Here is a 16599-nt window from a genome sequence, read left to right on the forward strand (position 1 = left end):
GTTCCAAGTTGGTCAAGCATTTTGTTGGTATGGGGTTTCCAGAAACTTTGGTATCCAAGGCAATTGAGGAAAATGGTACTTAAAACTGTTATTCAATATAAGTAATAGGATCAATCAATTTACGTGACATCAGTGAGATTGTGTCTAATTTTTAAGTTCGCTTGCAGGAGAAGGAGATACTGACTCAATATTAAACACTCTTTTAACATACTCAGTGAGTAGTGCTTGCCTCGGTTCTTAAATTTTGCAGATGCTTTTTCTTTATATCTAGAGTATGAATTTTCCATTGCTTGATGATCTGTGTAATTATATTTCTTGTTCAGATGGTATGGAATCTCTGTTTCTATCTGTTGCAGGCGCAGCTGGAAATATTATCATTTACACACACACAAACACATCACAATAACTTATGCGTTTAATCACCTGGGATCATCCGCAGGAGTTTCAAATATCCTGCTACTTAATTGGGATAATACCCATTTTCATCTCTATAGTTTAGGGTGTTTTCCGGTTTAGTCCCTCTTGTTTCGCACTTGCCAAAATGATTTAACACAATTCTGGAACTCTGAAAAACACTCTCCTGCATATGGCTAGAATAACATCAATATCATTGTTCTCACTGCTGCTGGAGATTAGTTTTGACAGAATATAATAGAATCGGACATTTTTTTGGGTCACTGGCTTAATTTGAACATAATAACTGGTCCAAATTTAGCATGATTTCTGACGGCTTTAAGGGAATGAATAATGTTGCTGGATGGTCATTGAAGTCTGATCTTATGGTGGTGACCGTCTGGCAGAGGGTCTTCAAATTAGCGTAAGGTGAAAGTAATGTGAAAAGTCAGCTAATTTCTGGTTGTGATATAATGAAACGTATGCTTTTTTACCAGAATACATATCTTTTATGATGGTACATTTCTTTTTTATCGTTTATTATTTTCTCAAGATTGGATAATTTTAGCTGGATGCTGTATTAATTTCATCTAAAATTCTAGTTCAGTGTAAAGTGGCCGGGACCTCACCCACTTTAACCATCTATTGCACCAATCAATGGTCCCAAGCAAGCAACTTTTGTGACTGCTAATTTGCTTGTCATTAATCCACTTAGCATTCATAATAAGTTTTGTTTTGCAGGCACTCGAAGAATCTCCTCAACAGCAGTTGAGCACCAGGTCTGATCCAGCGTCTTCAGAGTATGACACGCTTCTGGATGATGTTTCAGACATGGATAGCTGGTCTGAGGATGAAATTGCAGTATGTGATTCTTGATTCACTTACTTTCTTCTTTTACATCTAGCTCATGCATGTGGGATATTAGCTGGGCCATTTTAAATCTTATTTACTCTTTTACACTTCATGTGTTATCTCTACATGTAGCAACAAAAATTAAACCTGGTAAACAAAAAAATATGTTATTTGTATTGGACATATTTTCTGCAAACCATTTTGGACCATATCCTAATATTTGTAACTTAAACATCTAGCTTTTAGAGGATGCATTAAAGCTGTTATGTTATTGTCATGACTTAATATTTCCTTTTCTATGAAAACTAATGAGCTAGGTATTGCCTGTTATCCACTTTCCTTCGAGTAACTAAAAAATTCAGCACAGAGCTTAAGGGTGATTGCACCATGTAGGTTGCGTACAACATGGTTCTAAATAAAACAATGTTTCACTTTGAAACTGTCTCTTTTGGCTAATGGAGGATCTTTTTGCCGCATTTACTGAAATGTCAATTGAAAGAAATTCAGTGCTATGCTTGCATATCTGCAGCATGGATATCTGATTATTTCTTTTAGCATTTTTTACTTCTTGCACAGTAGATGATTCTTGAATTCCTCTTGCAGGATGATACTGATTCTATGCCCGAGAAACATAAACTGTTGTTGTCTTTGGAAATTACGGGATCCTTAACCCAAGAACAGAGAAAGTTGTTGTCCTTAGTCAATATGGGGTTTACGGTGGAAGATGCCTCAATAGCTATGGAGAGATGTGGTGTGTACATAAATTGCTGATACCAACTATTGCTTATATATTTTGCTGCCATATTATGCCATATATAATATGGCCATACTTAACCTTGAAATCTTTTTCTGGACTATCTTTATTCATGTTACATATCTTATGTTTTGCAAATTCTTTTTTATTCTGGGATGGAATTGTTGTGGTTTGCGATATTGTGTTGTCTGCATTGCATTGTTCTCTTGGTCGGAGGACGAGTTTCAAATTATACTGTTGCGGAAGGATGTGGTTAGAAATGTTAATATCGTTTTATATGAAGGATGATGCATGATATGTTTTTTGGAATAGTGGAGTTCCTGTACTTTAACCTTGATTCCATATTTGAATTTAGTTGAAATAGTTCAAACTTTCTTGAAATTGTTGTTGGAATACAGGGTGGGTTTGTGAAGAATAGTTATTGCATTTAGGGAAGGTTGTATCAATACAAGACACACAAACATGGAGCCTCAGCCATGTGGAACGGTTGAGGTTGAATACCTGGTGGCTGCTCCATTCTTAGTTTGTGTGTTACTGTGTTTGTAATTGAGCTTAAGAGCCTTTGAAGCTTTTCTGGAAAAAAACAGAAATCCCATGTTTCCTTTGTCCTGGTTTCAGTTTCTTTTTTATCCAGGGATTTCGGCATGATTTTTTGTGATGTCTGTTTGTAGATAGATACATATTTATATGCAATCTGTTATACATGGATGCTGAAACAGTTTGACTTATTTGAATTACTTATGCTTCAATGCTTGTTGATCATTAAAAGAACTGCATGTGATGTATCTTGTTTGTTTTATCTGGTTCTTGGTGGCAAAAAAACTCTTTTGTGTTGTAGCCAACTCCATTTTATTTGAGTTCAGATGATGATCTTATCTCTGTTGTCTTGTTCATTACTACCATTGACCACCCAATGATTGTGTATGTAAATTTCTTGCTTTCTCATTAACGATTTCAGAGGCTTGCTTTGACTCTGACAATAACTATAAGTGTAAAGTGACCTTTGTAAAACTTGGGACACCCTTAGCAGCGCTAATTTTCGTTTTGGATTATCTTCTTCCTGATGTCACAGTTTTTGCAGGTACTGATGCTTCTAACGAAGTACTAGCTGATTTTATATGTGCCGCAGAAATGGCTAGAGAAGAAGATTGTTATCTGCCAATAGTAATTTCCAAGGTTACCATAAATAGCTATCTTGACTGAATGCAATCTTTTGTGGTTTATCTTTGATATACTATTTCAAAAGTTAAATGAAATTTAAATGGAACGGATAAATTTCCTCTCCTCACAGCCAAAACATGTCTACCGTGGAAATGGCACACTTAAGAGGAGAAAGTTGCATGAAATGGTTCGAAGGAAAAACGATACCGACGATGAGTCAATTCGCCTGCCTAACCCAATGATAGGGTATGGCACTCCTTCTCAGCAGCCTGAAAGTATTCATAGGTCTTTGTCAGAGTCATCAATGGGTCCTCCATTTTTCTACTATGAGAATGTTGCCTTAGCCCCAAAGGGAGTCTGGGACACTATATCTAGATATCTCTATGACATCAAACCGGAATTTGTTGATTCAAAGTACTTTTCTGCTACTGCAAGGAAAAGAGGGTATGTTCATAATCTGCCGATTGAAGACAGATTCCCTCTTGTTCCACTTCCTCCGCTGACAATCTATCAAGCATTTCCGCTGTCAAGAAAGTGGTGGCCTTCTTGGGACACCAGAGATAAACTCAACTGCATTCAAACGGCAATTGGAAGTGCGAGACTTACGGAAAGAATCCGCACTGCTGTCGAGAGGTTCGATGGTGATCCTCCTGATTCAGTGCAGAAATTTGTCATGGATCAATGCCGCAAGTGGAACTTGGTGTGGGTCGGGAGGAACAAGGTTGCTCCTCTCGAGCCAGATGAAGTGGAGATGTTGTTGGGATTTCCAAAGAATCATACAAGGGGAGGTGGAATCAGCAGAACAGACAGATATAAATCCCTTGGCAATTCTTTTCAGGTGACAATTTCCTCCTGTTATCTTGATCGTTAAGCCCTTCACCAAATTCATACTTGACACTTTAAAATATTGAGAATCTGGCAGAGGAGGATAGTATAAATAAAAGAAAAAAATTATCTACAAGCTTTCTCGGCATATTAATGAATGCTTGATATTGTTTTTTGGTGTTTATGGGAAAAAGTTTGGTTTGTTTTTTCTTCATGAGTAGATATTTTCTATTTTAAATGTCACCTCATCTAAAAAGGTAAGATTATATAGGATTATTTAAGTTTTAGTAGTTTGTTGTAGTACTTTAAAATTTGAAAATATAGTTATTTAATTTAAGTATAGCATATTGATTTTATTGTTTTTGGGAACGGTGAAAAGGTTGAATTGAAAATAATTATCAAATGTAACAAAAAATAGCCTAAGTTTCGGTAATTGATACGTTAAGTTGTTCCTCTTCACTAACGTGGGTCCTTGCCTGTCTCTCTATTCAAGACTTTGAATTTGCCATAAATGCAACGACTGAAACAATCTGCTAAAACTATTTTCTTTTAGTGCTGCTAATAGTTTACGTCTCTTGTAGAAATTTCATGGTTCTTAAAGAACTGAATTTGTTTTTGGTGCAGGTTGACACTGTAGCATATCATCTGTCTGTGCTGAATAAAATTTTTCCCAACGGAATAAACGTTCTGTCCTTGTTCTCCGGGATCGGTGGTGCTGAAGTTGCACTTCACCGTCAGGGCATCAAACTGAAAAACGTGGTTTCAGTTGAGAAATCCAAAGTGAACCGAGATATAGTTCGGAGCTGGTGGGAGCAGACCAATCAAACAGGTAGTTTGATCGACTTTGATGACGTTCGGATGCTAGAAGGGGAGAGAATAGAGCAGATCATAAATTCTGTTGGTGGCATTGATCTGGTGGTTGGTGGAAGCCCTTGCAACAACCTTGCAGGTAGCAACAGGGTGAGCAGGGACGGGTTGGAAGGAAAAGAATCTGCGTTATTTTATGATTATTACCGCATTTTAGACTTGGTAAAGTGTATAATGGCTAGGAAATTGTGACTTATTTTCAACATATTTAGCTCCTAGTCTATTACTGATGACTGATGAGGTCACACGGGTTTTTTTCCCTAGTTTTTTTATGGAAGGATTGGTGCCTTTAGACCGTTTCAAGGTTCATCATTTGCCATTAGCTCGTTTCAACTAAAACGATATAATGATGAAACATGTAATGTGATTGATATAACCTTGATACATTGTATTAAGTGAGACCTTAAGAAGCAATCTTTGATGCTTTGTAATTGTATGATGTGAATTTGTCAAACCCTGTTCAAAACGGTCGGATAACATTAAATTGTTGCTATCACAAACGCGTAGCCAAAATTTTGATTTAGGAATGGTAGATCAAATTAAATTTCTAGTTGACTCGGTATTACTATATACGCACTGGTCATTTTTTTTATTACTAAACTTTAATATAAACAAGTAGCAGCATTCTCTTATTACAAAAAAGAAGGGGTCCAACAATTTTATCCGACCAGACAATGTATCAAAGAATTCTTATTTCGAATCCAATCATTCGTCGTCACCCAAGTCTTTGTCCCGGCTTAAATGGGATTAACTCTGTTTTAAAAAAGATTAATTATTGGCTATGTGACCGGTGACTTGCAACCAAAAAAATCATCACCAGCTTCTCTATCAACAATGTGAGCAAAATTTTACAGACAGAAACTCTGTAGTTCCTGTTGAGAACTAAACTTGGCGTGCATCCCATGCTTACTTTATGTGATCTCCATGCAGTAACTCATTTACTTCAAACAATTCAGCGTGTTGCTCCAAGTACTCTCTGCTATTTATCTCTGTTAATCTGCATTCCAAAAAGGTGACATCATGACAACTAGCCGCAAAAGTAACAAAAGGCCAACATTTTTGGAGTTCAGCTAAATTTAATACAAGAATGTCGCAAGTATTCGCTGTATATTTACTTGAGATGAAGTGTAAAAATCAGCATATAGATTTAGTATCTCACAATAGAGCATTAATGAGAATAACTGACAGCACATTGATACTTTCTTCTTTCCAAGTCACAGAATGATCATGACTTTAGATCAAATCATAAATGACTAATTCTTCACCACTTTACAAAAGGGTTTTGGGGCTTTGTTGTTCTGTTTCATAAGAGAGTGCCATATATCATTTTTCGGTTAGTGACTACATGCACCAAGGCCAAATAAAGACGGCTTATTGCTTCTCTCGTTCTTACCTACTAATGGTGCGATCTTTTGCAAATCCCAGCTCGTTGTCCACACAAATGTCAGAAACATCAAATTTCCTTGATCTTGAAGAGGTTCTGGGTGCCATTTGCTGAGCATCTGCTATTGTTACTATCCGTTCAAAAAGTTCGATTGGAGTTGCCTCAGCAGTGCACAATAATCTAGCTTTGTTCTCATACATGACCTACACACCAAAGTGATGATTCAGGAGGTGAGTTGTATACTCCAATCCATGAGATACTAAATAACCTAAATTGCTAGTTGAAAGTTGGATTTTGAAACAGTAGACAACAGTTTCCAAAATCCACGTTTGTAGTGTAGTAGTCAATAAAAAAATCTACAATCAAATATCTAACTCCGAGCAAATAAAGAAATGTAACTTATTTTTTAGCATTAAAGGACTAACATCTACTAAAGTGACAAACCGATAAGCAGCAGTCCTATTGTGAAGGCCAAAAACTGGTACACCTTCCAAAGCCAGAGTATGAAATCCCTCTGATAAATAAAAAGAAAGTGTGATGCTGAGTAATATAACATATAGTTAATGATACTTCAGTGAAGAATTTACCTCTAACACATCATCATAGATGCAACCTCGTATTGTCATGCAATATCAAAAAAGTGAAACAAAAACTCAAGAAATCTGAAATGCAGGCTAAAATGGACTTACTAAATAATCCGAAGTAGTCTGCAGCCCCAAGAGGTCTGTCACAGAGTTCCTCGAAAGGGAAATATGCACATCCGTTGGCACCAAGTGGAACCTAAGTAGTGAGAAATTTGAAAACGAAGGGAAAAAAGCTTGATATCAAAGCCTATCTTACTTCTGATGCTACTTAAGCACTGCCGAGGAAAATAGATCATATTTGAATCTGCACTACTGGAACTACCTGCAATTTTCTCCCCATAACAACTTCCACCGCATGTGGAACAGCAACTTGTTCCCCAATTAATTGTTGAAATTTTTGCTCAAGAATGCTAGATAAATGTAACCCGACGAAATAGAAACCCTGCTCTGCCTGAAATTCAGATGAAACTAATTATATGGACATCACAACACAAACATCTCTCCTGTTATTTTACATGGTGAATGTGTGAGAATGTGACAGGGTGTTGACACGATGCTGAAACAGACTGAAAGATTACCGATGTCATTTTCCGGTAGTCGACAGATGAACCGATTGCATGAACTATACATCTATCCTGCATTAACAACATATTACTAATTTGGTTGATGAAATTAAAATTTATTCTCCAAACAAGCGTAATACACACTGATTCTACAAGAACAAGATGATCGAATATCTTCAAAGCTTAATCACACCGAAATATGTCTGAAGTGTCTTTGTGCATGAATGTAGCATAATGAATTAAAAATGATAAAATATACTGTAATTAATGACATTATAGGATGAGAAATAAAAATCGATTAATAATATTAGTTTGGTGGAAATGATTTGAATGGGACAACTGATGTGATTAGGGTTTCATTACCCTTTTTCGCTGGAAGTAGAAGGGGTAATATTTAGATTTTCCATATGTAGTTGAGAACTTTTAGAGTGAGTTATAAAACATCACACTCTCTTTGTGTGATAATTGGTCAACACATTTTGTCAAAATCATGTCTAGAGTTTCAGGCTTCATCCTACATGACGAACTGGTGATACGGGCAACCAAATATCTGATTAAGAGGAATCAGTACCAACCCCACGCTTATCATATGTACCAATGTAACCTTGAGAAGCTACAACAATTCCTATAGCAACACCAAAAGGGTCATTTTCATGCTTTGTATTGATTGTTTGCCAGGAGAGATACGTGAGAAAGTCTCTCACATAACAAAATTGATGTCAAAGGGAAGAGAAAAAAATATGACTTCTCCGATGTATGATTGGCTGCCAAGAACAAAAAATCCTGAAATCAAAATTCTCAAAACAGAAAAAATAACTCTCCTGCCCACCAAACAGCGGAATAGACTCTTGTTCAGTATAGTAACTATGATACACAGACATAAGCATCACCTTCAGAGTAGCAATGAATGGAAGAAAGAGATCTCTCTGCAGACCCCCTTCGTAAAGATTATCTGGAGCTCGATTTGAGGTAGAAACAAGAATCTGCACATGTTTCACATCACAAAATCACTTTGTTACTACGCAAAATGCCATGAGTCGAAGTACGGTGATATTAAAACTCTAAATTGGATGTCAAATCATTACTTACAGCTCCATTACTAAATAATTGCTTGAACAGACGATTTAGAATTAATGCGTCAGCAACGTCATTTACCTAAGAAAGGGAAAAATCATAAATTTATTATGTAAGAAAACAGATCCCAGATAGTGATGGCCCATGCATGAGTAATCCTCTGAAGCCACATACTAGTAATAGTAATAGCAATAGTGCTCCGTAATTTAATTGTGAAGCCTTGCAAAATGTCCTAAGCAAAAATATTAAACAGCCTCAACAATCACAAGCAAAAAAAATGGTAAAGACAAGGTGATTCTTGGCGTACAAAGAATTCATCGAGACATAATAATATTGCTTCATCTGATATCTCTCCAGCAACAACTTCTAAAGGATCGGCCACACCCTTGTGCTTCTGTGATCAAATTTAAACAGAAATTGAGAGATCCACTAGGATCATAAAATTGCACACCTAAAATTTAAAGTTAGCATGCATCAATGTGTTGCCTACATAAATAAGCCCAACACTCCTCAATTTTGAAAATGATGGAAATCTCGAAAATTGGAGAATTCAATACTTTTTTAACGTCAAATATATATACAGATAAAGACATCACTTCCATTCATCTAATCTATCAGAAATTTATTCAACAAGTGACATAATCATAAGAATAAACTTTGAAATCAGCCAATCCAAGGCAAACTCAACTAATGTTTAGAAACCTGCAATCAATGGACGATTGATAAAACCAGTATGTAGTAAAATATATGCAGATAAATGGAAAATGAAATTCAATTTAGGTGCAATCCCAATTTTTTTTTAAGTAGCTTGAATAAACACCATAGCTCTCTTATGAAACATCAATAAATTTCTTCCAAATAATTTATTTTAGAAGGTTGAAATGGGAATTACTTGCAAGCGGCTGTGGACATTTAGCATAAAATCATGGAAATGGATCCTCTTTTTCCTCCAGTTGTAAGGCCTGGAAAGATGTGGAACGTGAGTGAGAAGCAGAGATAATTGTTTACTTTTTAGATCATGGAATTGGCTTATGGCCCTACAACTGACCATCGAAAAGACATGAGCCCAATAGAGTGTAGAAAATGATTAAATTAAGTAAGATCCTCATTAAATTTATTGTGATCCTTACAATTGATCGAAAAACAAGTCCATCAGCATAGTCTTGCCAGTGCCCACGCCTCCATAAAGATACAGTCCTTTCACGGGTGCATACAAAGTTTGTGGTATGAAACGGGACCATAACCACCTACTCCTGCAAATCGACGAGTGATAAAATTAATGTGTATAAGAGTAAAGAGGAACACGATTTTTTTTTTTTAAAAAAGACAGTTGAAAATTAGAGCAATGGAACTGTATAAATCTTTTGCCTGGCAATAGCAATTATGATGCTAAAAAATAGGGGCCTAGTTAAACTCACCTCCCAACTTTCTCAGAAGTGGCATATCGATCCAGACGACAAGCTTCTGCATTTTGAACTAGCTCGAGATACAGTCGCTGAAGCTCGCCTAATGTACCTAACTGCAAACAATTATTCAGTATACTTCCTGTGGAGAAGATGGCATCATAAGACACATATAAGAAAATTTTAAACAGGATGTAGATCATTTCTCAAACTCAAAATGTACATTTACATCCACAATCTATGCTATGATGAACTTGTTAGCCAAAATGCTAAAATTCAAAGTATGAAGACAAAAATTATAGAGCAATAAATGAAAGCAAGATCGTATAGATACTGACAAAGCACTAAACATAAACAGAATGCAACTGAAAGTATAAATATTAAGTATGTAAAACAATAGAATCCAGTAAATCAAACACAATCATGTACGAAGTACAATTTCAAAACAGATTTGTCTCCTCCGAAGTTGCTTCGAGGATCTGCACGGACAATTGTTTCCCAAAATACAACAACAAAATCATGTAGCAGCTTAACACGAAGTAACTTCACTTTATCGTCAAAAAACTTAACGGAAGTCAAAACAATCATGAGCTACAACTAACTCAAAAAAGTCGAGATACAAAATACACTCACACATTCATGAGTCATAATTTTCATTCAGATTTTAACTTTAGTTCAATTTCCAACCGAACTAAAATAATCAGGAACAAAATTCAATTCTTTGCGATCACGACATTTAATCATATAAAATATCCACACCTTCACCTCCATTCAGCCTTTTCTAAAGACAATGCAACAATTAATTTGCAATCCAAAAATGGCCATCGTCCTGTTGTCATCTAGACTTACTAAACAGCCACAGAGTTTGGATCTCCGTGATGACCAGAGACCATATTAACACTTGTGCTCAGCTCATCGTGTAATTACAAAATAAAAAATTGTGCAATAATTAATAATTAGCGTACTTGACAAGCATCTCCATCTAACAGTTCCCCAGCAGCAATCCTCCGTTCATATTCTACAAGAGGTCCACCTCCATTTTGTTCTGCCAATAAATCAATTAAAAAATTCAAAATTCATATTCACATAGATAACTGTTTATTCAAAAAGGTTGAGCACATATCAGAGGAACACAACCTCCATTAATAAGCTTAGCTGCGTGTACTGACATGGCTCTGGAAATCGTGTATAATGGATGTCCAAATTGGCAAATTTCTGCATTACTGGATGGGCTGTATAAACCACGGGTCTTCATATCGAACCACGAATCTTGTCTTGCCCTAGATCCATCGTAGATAAAATTCCCTTTACTCGGAAGAGCGTATCTTAATTGCTTTATAGCACGAACAGCCGTTCTCATCTCTGCCCACAGAACCTCAATAAAGTTGCAGCTATTCAAAATACAAACCACTCTAGCTCAGCATCGACGCAGCAGCCAGAAGTTCCTGAATTGGCCCCAGATTCTGAAGCAAGCAGCTGTAAACAAAATTAGAAAGAATTCCGTAACAATTAACATAATTAGATATCACAACTCGAAATCCAGTGGTGCCAATCAATATAGAATCGATCTCTGCTCTTACCACCAAGTCGTTGATTATTTAACAGCCACCTGAAACCAGATTGAAACTTTACTAAAACTACAAAAGAAACGCCAGATGAATTTTCAGTCTATTCTGGAAATATCTTTTAATAAAATAATTGATTGGATCAACCCACTCAATTATACCACAGAAACATAACCGAACATACATATGAAAACAATCCACGAATCTTCGCGTCATCTTTAACCATAATTCCCCAGATTCAGATTTGACTTCCGAATTCAGAATTCTGAACGCAAAACAAAAAGGAAAAAGGAAACGAGGAATAAGAAAAGCAAACCTGATTAATTGTGCATGTGACGAAACTGCGAGAATCTTGATGGGATCAAAAGGAAGGAATATATGTCTGCAAAAATCGAGGAGAACATATAATTTGGTAAAAATGAAATTCCTATATCTTGAGAAGAGTGAGTGGAAGGAGAAGGGGATGTGAAGTTCATGTGCCTTTCCTTTTATTATTATTACTACTACTTTTGTCTCCACTCACTCACTCACAATTTCTTACATATGATTCTGCCCATATCTAAAATTTGAATATTAAAAAAAAAAATTGAATTTTTTTCAGTTATAACAATGATAGTAGTTTGCATTATTATATTACTGACATTGCATGCATATATATTTTTATATAATATAGTTTTATTATAATTTTTTGATCTCATATAATTAATTAATTTGAATGAGAAACTTGTACATTTTTTATTATTATTAATATTAATATATATTCTAATATTAGTTATATCATAATTGTAAAAATTAACGAAGGGTCACACTCCAATTCAAAATGATAAAATTTAAAAAATAAATAAAACCACACCAAAATATCATTTTTTTCTATCAGGCAAATTATCAATAATACCGATACATATATATTCATTTCTATGATTAAATGCCGACTTTCAGAGCGATCCCCTTATTATTGTGATAAAAATGAAAAATAAATAAATAAAAACCATAACAAAAAATCGTTTTTCTCTATCAGGCAATCATTTTCATTCTTGTTTATATTAGCATTTTTCTGTTCAACTTAAGTATCGAGTAGTGAACATATTGTTGGAGAATAACAATATAAAACATATAGAATTTATCATGTTATATTACCAAGAATTGAATGATAAACTACAGCATAAACGTACTTGAAATCTTAATTTTTAAATATTTAAAACGAGTTATTGATCTTCCATATATGCGTGTTCTTCTTTCAGAACCTCTTAGATTATCCATAATCTATAGATTTAGAAATAAGAGAACGTAATACACGAGATTTGAGATTAAATAAATTATTTTTGATATTTCTATTTCATTTCATCTTCTCTGTTCGAGAGAAAGAGAGATATCTATCATCTTTTGAACATGGACCCAAGATAAGTAATGTTAGGTGATCAACCAACTCCTTAATAAATTTGTGTGGAAACCCAAATACTATAAATATATTGGTTGCCACCTATTCTACCACAATAATTCTTCATGTCAATTAATATTGTACAGCACACACACAATTATCAGATTCATTTTTAAAAAAAAGAAAAGAAAAGAAAAGAAAAGAAAAGCTGAACAAAGATTTGAACAGGTAAAACCAACAAATTCTTGATCATCTTCAAAACGAACTAGTTCATATGCTAAATCCCAGGAGTAATAAATTATATGCAGAGATAAATTTAAAAAGGAAATTGAAAATGTAATCCAATTCTAAAAAAAAATTTGGAAATGAATCCAACGAATATATGCAGAGATTTTTTTTCCCTATTATTGAATTCAATATTGTTTTTTTAAAATGAAATTTTGTCAAAATGGTAGTATATTTTTGTACGTAATGATCTACCGACCATTATCTGTAGCAGCATAAGATTACTTCAATAATTACAATATTTTAACGTAAATGGAACATCAGAAAACCGACCTTGTTAACTGTCACCGTAGCAGCCATATTTAATGCGCAGACCGAACTCAAGAGTCCGATGTAAAGCTGCGTGCCCTGCTTGATACAACAAAAAAGCCACACCTTTAGCTTTAGGCATCGTCCCGGCCATCTTCTACGTTTCCATTGTCATCCATGCAGCCATCAACCTCGTACTCCGAATCTCGAAAATGGGTGGCTGTTCTCATCTTCGTCACCCGGTGTCTCCCTTTTTGTCGGTCCGATCCCCGAATTTCGGAAGCCGGGTTGTTCTGTGGTGACTTGCGGGTGTCGCCGAACAGTAGCTACATTCCACTGTTCGTCAAAGAAATGGAAGTTCTCTCTCAGCTGGTGACAGCCCATGATTGGGCTCGTTACGTCGTGAATTCTACTAATATTTCTATATTCAGCCTTGCCCAATGCTACGGCGATTTGAGCCATAACGACTGCCTCCAGTGCTACGCCGCCAGTCGCACGCGCCTCCCGCGCTGCCTGCCGTCCGTGGCAGGGCGGATATTCTTGGACGGATGTTTTTTACGCTACGATGATTACAAGTTTTACAATGAAAGTGTGGACCCGGTTCGGGATAAGTTGAATTGTAACAGTACGATCGAAGGGGTGGAGAGAGGAGGGGTCGATTTGGATTTTGGAAAGAGAGTCGAGGAATTAGTTGATGGAGTTGCGAATAGTGCGGCGGCGGGTGGGGGGCACGCGGCAGCTGAGGTTAGGGGCGTCTTTGGATTGGCAGAGTGTTGGAAGACTGTGAGCGTGGAGGGGTGTAAGACGTGTTTGGGTAAGGCCAGTGAAGTGGTGAAAACGTGTTTGCCTAGCAAGGAAGGGAGGGCTTTGAATGCTGGTTGTTATTTGAGGTATTCTACTCATAAGTTCTTCTCGAATCCGGCAGACGAAAAGAGGCATGGCTCTGGTGAGTTTGATTCTAGTTTTCGGGTTTTGAGGAAGTATAACTTGTGTGTGATTCTTGGTTCTGTGTTTTCTTCTTGTTCTTTCCTGGCTTTGATCACAGTCTTCTATATAGGTGTGTCTCGAGTTGGAAAATCCATGGCAATTGCCTGGTCTGCAATAGCTTTCTGTATGCTCTCTCTCTCTGCTTGTTATGCTGCTTATGCTAGATGGAATAAGAGAAAACAAGGTGTGGTGCCTTCTCAAGAAACTAAGAACTGTCTAAAATATATTATATTTCCGAGTGAACTGAGAGTTTTTAAACCGCGTCACACTTTTCAATGCAGAGCGGAATAATCTTGGTCAGATTTCATATTCTTACAACAAATCCAATTTGCAATTCAAATATGAAACTCTGGAAAAGGCAACAAATTACTTTGATCCTTCAAGAAAATTAGGCCAAGGAGGAGCTGGTTCTGTATATAGAGGAACACTATCAAATGGGAAAACCGTGGCTGTCAAAAGGTTGTTGTTCAGCACCAGACAATGGGTAGACCAGTTCTTCAACGAGGTAAATTTGATATCTGGGATAGAGCACAAGAACCTTGTGAAGCTCTTGGGATGTAGCATTGAAGGCCCTGAAAGCCTCCTCGTTTACGAATTCGTGCCCAGGGGAAGTCTTGATCAATGCCTCTTCGGTATGGATCTTTTCAGATATACATAACGTTTTTGCGTATTTGGTGTAAATGTTTATCAATATTTTGTTTTCCATGTTCAGCTAGGAACAGGATTAAGATTCTGAATTGGAAGGAGCGTCACAATATAATTGTTGGAGCGGCGGAAGGGATCGCTTTTCTTCATGGAGGCTGTGAGTTTAGGATAATTCATAGGGATATTAAGAGTAGTAACGTTCTTCTTGATGAGAATTTAGATCCTAAAGTATCAGATTTTGGTTTGGTTCGATGTTTCGCTGCTGATCAAACTCATCTCAGCACAGGAATTGCAGGCACATTGTAAGGAAAAAGCATTAGTTTAATCTTAGGCTTGCCTTGCAGGGGCGTGTCCAATGCCAGCAATCCACCTCAACCTCAAAGATTTAAGTTTTACGTCCCCCAACTAAAATTCTGAATTCGCCCCTGCTAATATGGTCATACTAAAACAATGCAAGGGTTTTTTTTCACGATGCAGAGGATACATGGCTCCCGAGTACCTGGTGAAGGGACAACTTACTGAGAAGGTCGATGTTTATAGCTTTGGCGTGCTGGTTCTTGAAATTGTGTGTGGTAGGAAAAACAATTCAGTCAAGGAGGATTTTGGTTCTCTTATACAGACGGTAATCCTCTATACTTTTCATGTCTATTTTCTTCCTATCAAATATACGTAAAAGATCGTGTAGGCTAATAAACCCACACGTATCACTTAATCTGATTTCTCTGGCATCAGGTTTGGAAGCTCTACAAGACACATAGATTGACAGATTCAGTCGATCCTTGTTTGGAAGGCCATTTTCCAGCTTTGGAGACATCAAAAGTGCTAAAAACCGGGCTTCTATGCGTGCAGGCATCTGCTACTCTAAGACCATCTATGTCCGAAGTAGTTCAAATGCTTACTGATGAAAACTACGACATTCCTGAACCAAATCAACCTCCTTTCCTAAGCGCTAGCACGGTTTCGTCTAGCTCTGCAAGATCATCCTACAGTTTTACATCGAATGCAGTTAGAAAATTTGAAGAATTCGACCCCTCGACAGATTCTTTTGGTATAAGTTCTAGCGAACAACTCGAGAGCGAAGAACTGACTCAAAAGCAGGTAAAAGACTTCCGTGATTCGAATACAGAGGAGCGCTCTTAGCTATTGCAAGATAGTCCATTATACTCTTGAGTGAAATAGAAAGCTGTAAAATAACGGCTTGGATTTGGTTAAGGGTTATGACGAGTAGTTTCTGTACGGTCCGAAGTAGTGGAAAATTATTTGATGAGTTCTCCAAGCATTTAGGAAAGGGATCACCGGGTGTGGCATCAGCTTTTGTGCATGGCATTAACTTATATGTTGAGGTTGAATCATGGTAATATTCCGAATGTCCTGTTTTTTCCCATCAAATATGACATATAAAACATGTGTAAGAATATTTTGCATGGGGTTCGTTTTTTGTGATAGATGATAGAAATTACATGTTAAACTTGACATTTTTGAATGTGTAACGTGGGATCTTCTTCTGGACCTCAATTGTTTTACTATCATTTATATGCCGGCGGAACACCTGTGTGGTTTTCGGAGACCACAATTTGCTTATTCTTTATTGATTTAGGTAAACTCCCAACCAATTGTGTTTTTGAATTAA

General features: G+C 36.5%; 3 protein-coding genes across 7 annotated transcripts; 2 read left to right on the plus strand and 1 right to left on the minus strand.

Annotated features, from left to right (window-relative positions):
- The first annotated feature begins 6 nt into the window (after positions 1-6).
- Positions 7-5291, plus strand: LOC140970777 (DNA (cytosine-5)-methyltransferase DRM2-like). Of its 2 annotated transcripts, none has more exons than XM_073432676.1 (7): positions 7-75; positions 168-214; positions 1135-1254; positions 1849-1996; positions 3081-3175; positions 3291-3998; positions 4610-5291. In XM_073432676.1, the coding sequence occupies exons 1-7, from the start codon at positions 30-32 to the stop codon at positions 5042-5044; spliced, it is 1599 nt and encodes a 532-aa protein (XP_073288777.1). In that variant the 5' UTR covers positions 7-29; the 3' UTR covers positions 5045-5291. The 2 variants fall into 2 exon arrangements, with proteins under 2 accessions (XP_073288777.1, XP_073288778.1); XM_073432677.1 differs by having other exon boundaries at positions 171-214.
- Positions 5292-5414: 123 nt separating this feature from the next.
- LOC140970778 (uncharacterized) lies at positions 5415-11916 on the minus strand. Of its 4 annotated transcripts, none has more exons than XR_012174187.1 (15): positions 11742-11916; positions 10998-11336; positions 10826-10905; positions 9876-9976; positions 9588-9710; positions 9350-9419; positions 8765-8851; positions 8473-8538; positions 8274-8366; positions 7399-7455; positions 7143-7271; positions 6926-7016; positions 6681-6750; positions 6246-6439; positions 5415-5849 (listed from the first exon to the last, which is right to left on the minus strand). XR_012174187.1 is itself a non-coding variant. In XM_073432678.1 (15 exons), exons 2-15 carry the CDS (start codon positions 11218-11220, stop codon positions 5759-5761), a joined length of 1494 nt encoding a protein of 497 aa, XP_073288779.1. In that variant the 5' UTR covers positions 11221-11336; positions 11742-11916; the 3' UTR covers positions 5415-5758. The 4 variants fall into 4 exon arrangements, 3 of the variants coding, with proteins under 3 accessions (XP_073288779.1, XP_073288780.1, XP_073288781.1); XM_073432678.1 differs by having other exon boundaries at positions 6662-6750; XM_073432679.1 differs by lacking the exon at positions 8765-8851 and having other exon boundaries at positions 6662-6750.
- Positions 11917-13338: 1422 nt separating this feature from the next.
- LOC140970779 (cysteine-rich receptor-like protein kinase 42) lies at positions 13339-16478 on the plus strand. Its single transcript, XM_073432681.1, has 6 exons — positions 13339-14283; positions 14395-14508; positions 14606-14956; positions 15037-15271; positions 15447-15591; positions 15702-16478. Exons 1-6 carry the CDS (start codon positions 13515-13517, stop codon positions 16107-16109), a joined length of 2022 nt encoding a protein of 673 aa, XP_073288782.1. The 5' UTR covers positions 13339-13514; the 3' UTR covers positions 16110-16478.
- The last annotated feature ends 121 nt before the right edge of the window (positions 16479-16599 follow it).

The sequence above is a fragment of the Primulina huaijiensis genome, chromosome 2 (genome assembly GCF_012295235.1).
Source record: "Primulina huaijiensis isolate GDHJ02 chromosome 2, ASM1229523v2, whole genome shotgun sequence".
In the NCBI taxonomy this organism is placed as follows: domain Eukaryota; kingdom Viridiplantae; phylum Streptophyta; class Magnoliopsida; order Lamiales; family Gesneriaceae; genus Primulina; species Primulina huaijiensis.

Bases quoted from the DNA above. Each gene is read 5' to 3' on its own strand.
- LOC140970778 (XM_073432678.1), bottom strand. From the start codon at position 11,220: ATGAGAACGGCTGTTCGTGCTATAAAGCAATTAAGATACGCTCTTCCG. The intron at 8,539-8,764 runs GTACGCCAAGAA...TCCCTTTCTTAG, and splicing joins TATGTCTCGATGAATTCTTT to GTAAATGACGTTGCTGACGC. The intron at 5,850-6,245 runs GTAAGAACGAGA...TTTGGAATGCAG, and splicing joins AAAGATCGCACCATTAGTAG to ATTAACAGAGATAAATAGCA.
- LOC140970777 (XM_073432676.1), top strand. From the start codon at position 30: ATGGGGTTTCCAGAAACTTTGGTATCCAAGGCAATTGAGGAAAATG. The intron at 215-1,134 runs GTGAGTAGTGCT...TTTGTTTTGCAG, and splicing joins ACACTCTTTTAACATACTCA to GCACTCGAAGAATCTCCTCA. The intron at 1,255-1,848 runs GTATGTGATTCT...TTCCTCTTGCAG, and splicing joins GGTCTGAGGATGAAATTGCA to GATGATACTGATTCTATGCC.
- LOC140970779 (XM_073432681.1), top strand. From the start codon at position 13,515: ATGCAGCCATCAACCTCGTACTCCGAATCTCGAAAATGGGTGGCTGTT. The intron at 14,284-14,394 runs GTGAGTTTGATT...TCTTCTATATAG, and splicing joins CGAAAAGAGGCATGGCTCTG to GTGTGTCTCGAGTTGGAAAA. The intron at 14,957-15,036 runs GTATGGATCTTT...TTCCATGTTCAG, and splicing joins TCTTGATCAATGCCTCTTCG to CTAGGAACAGGATTAAGATT.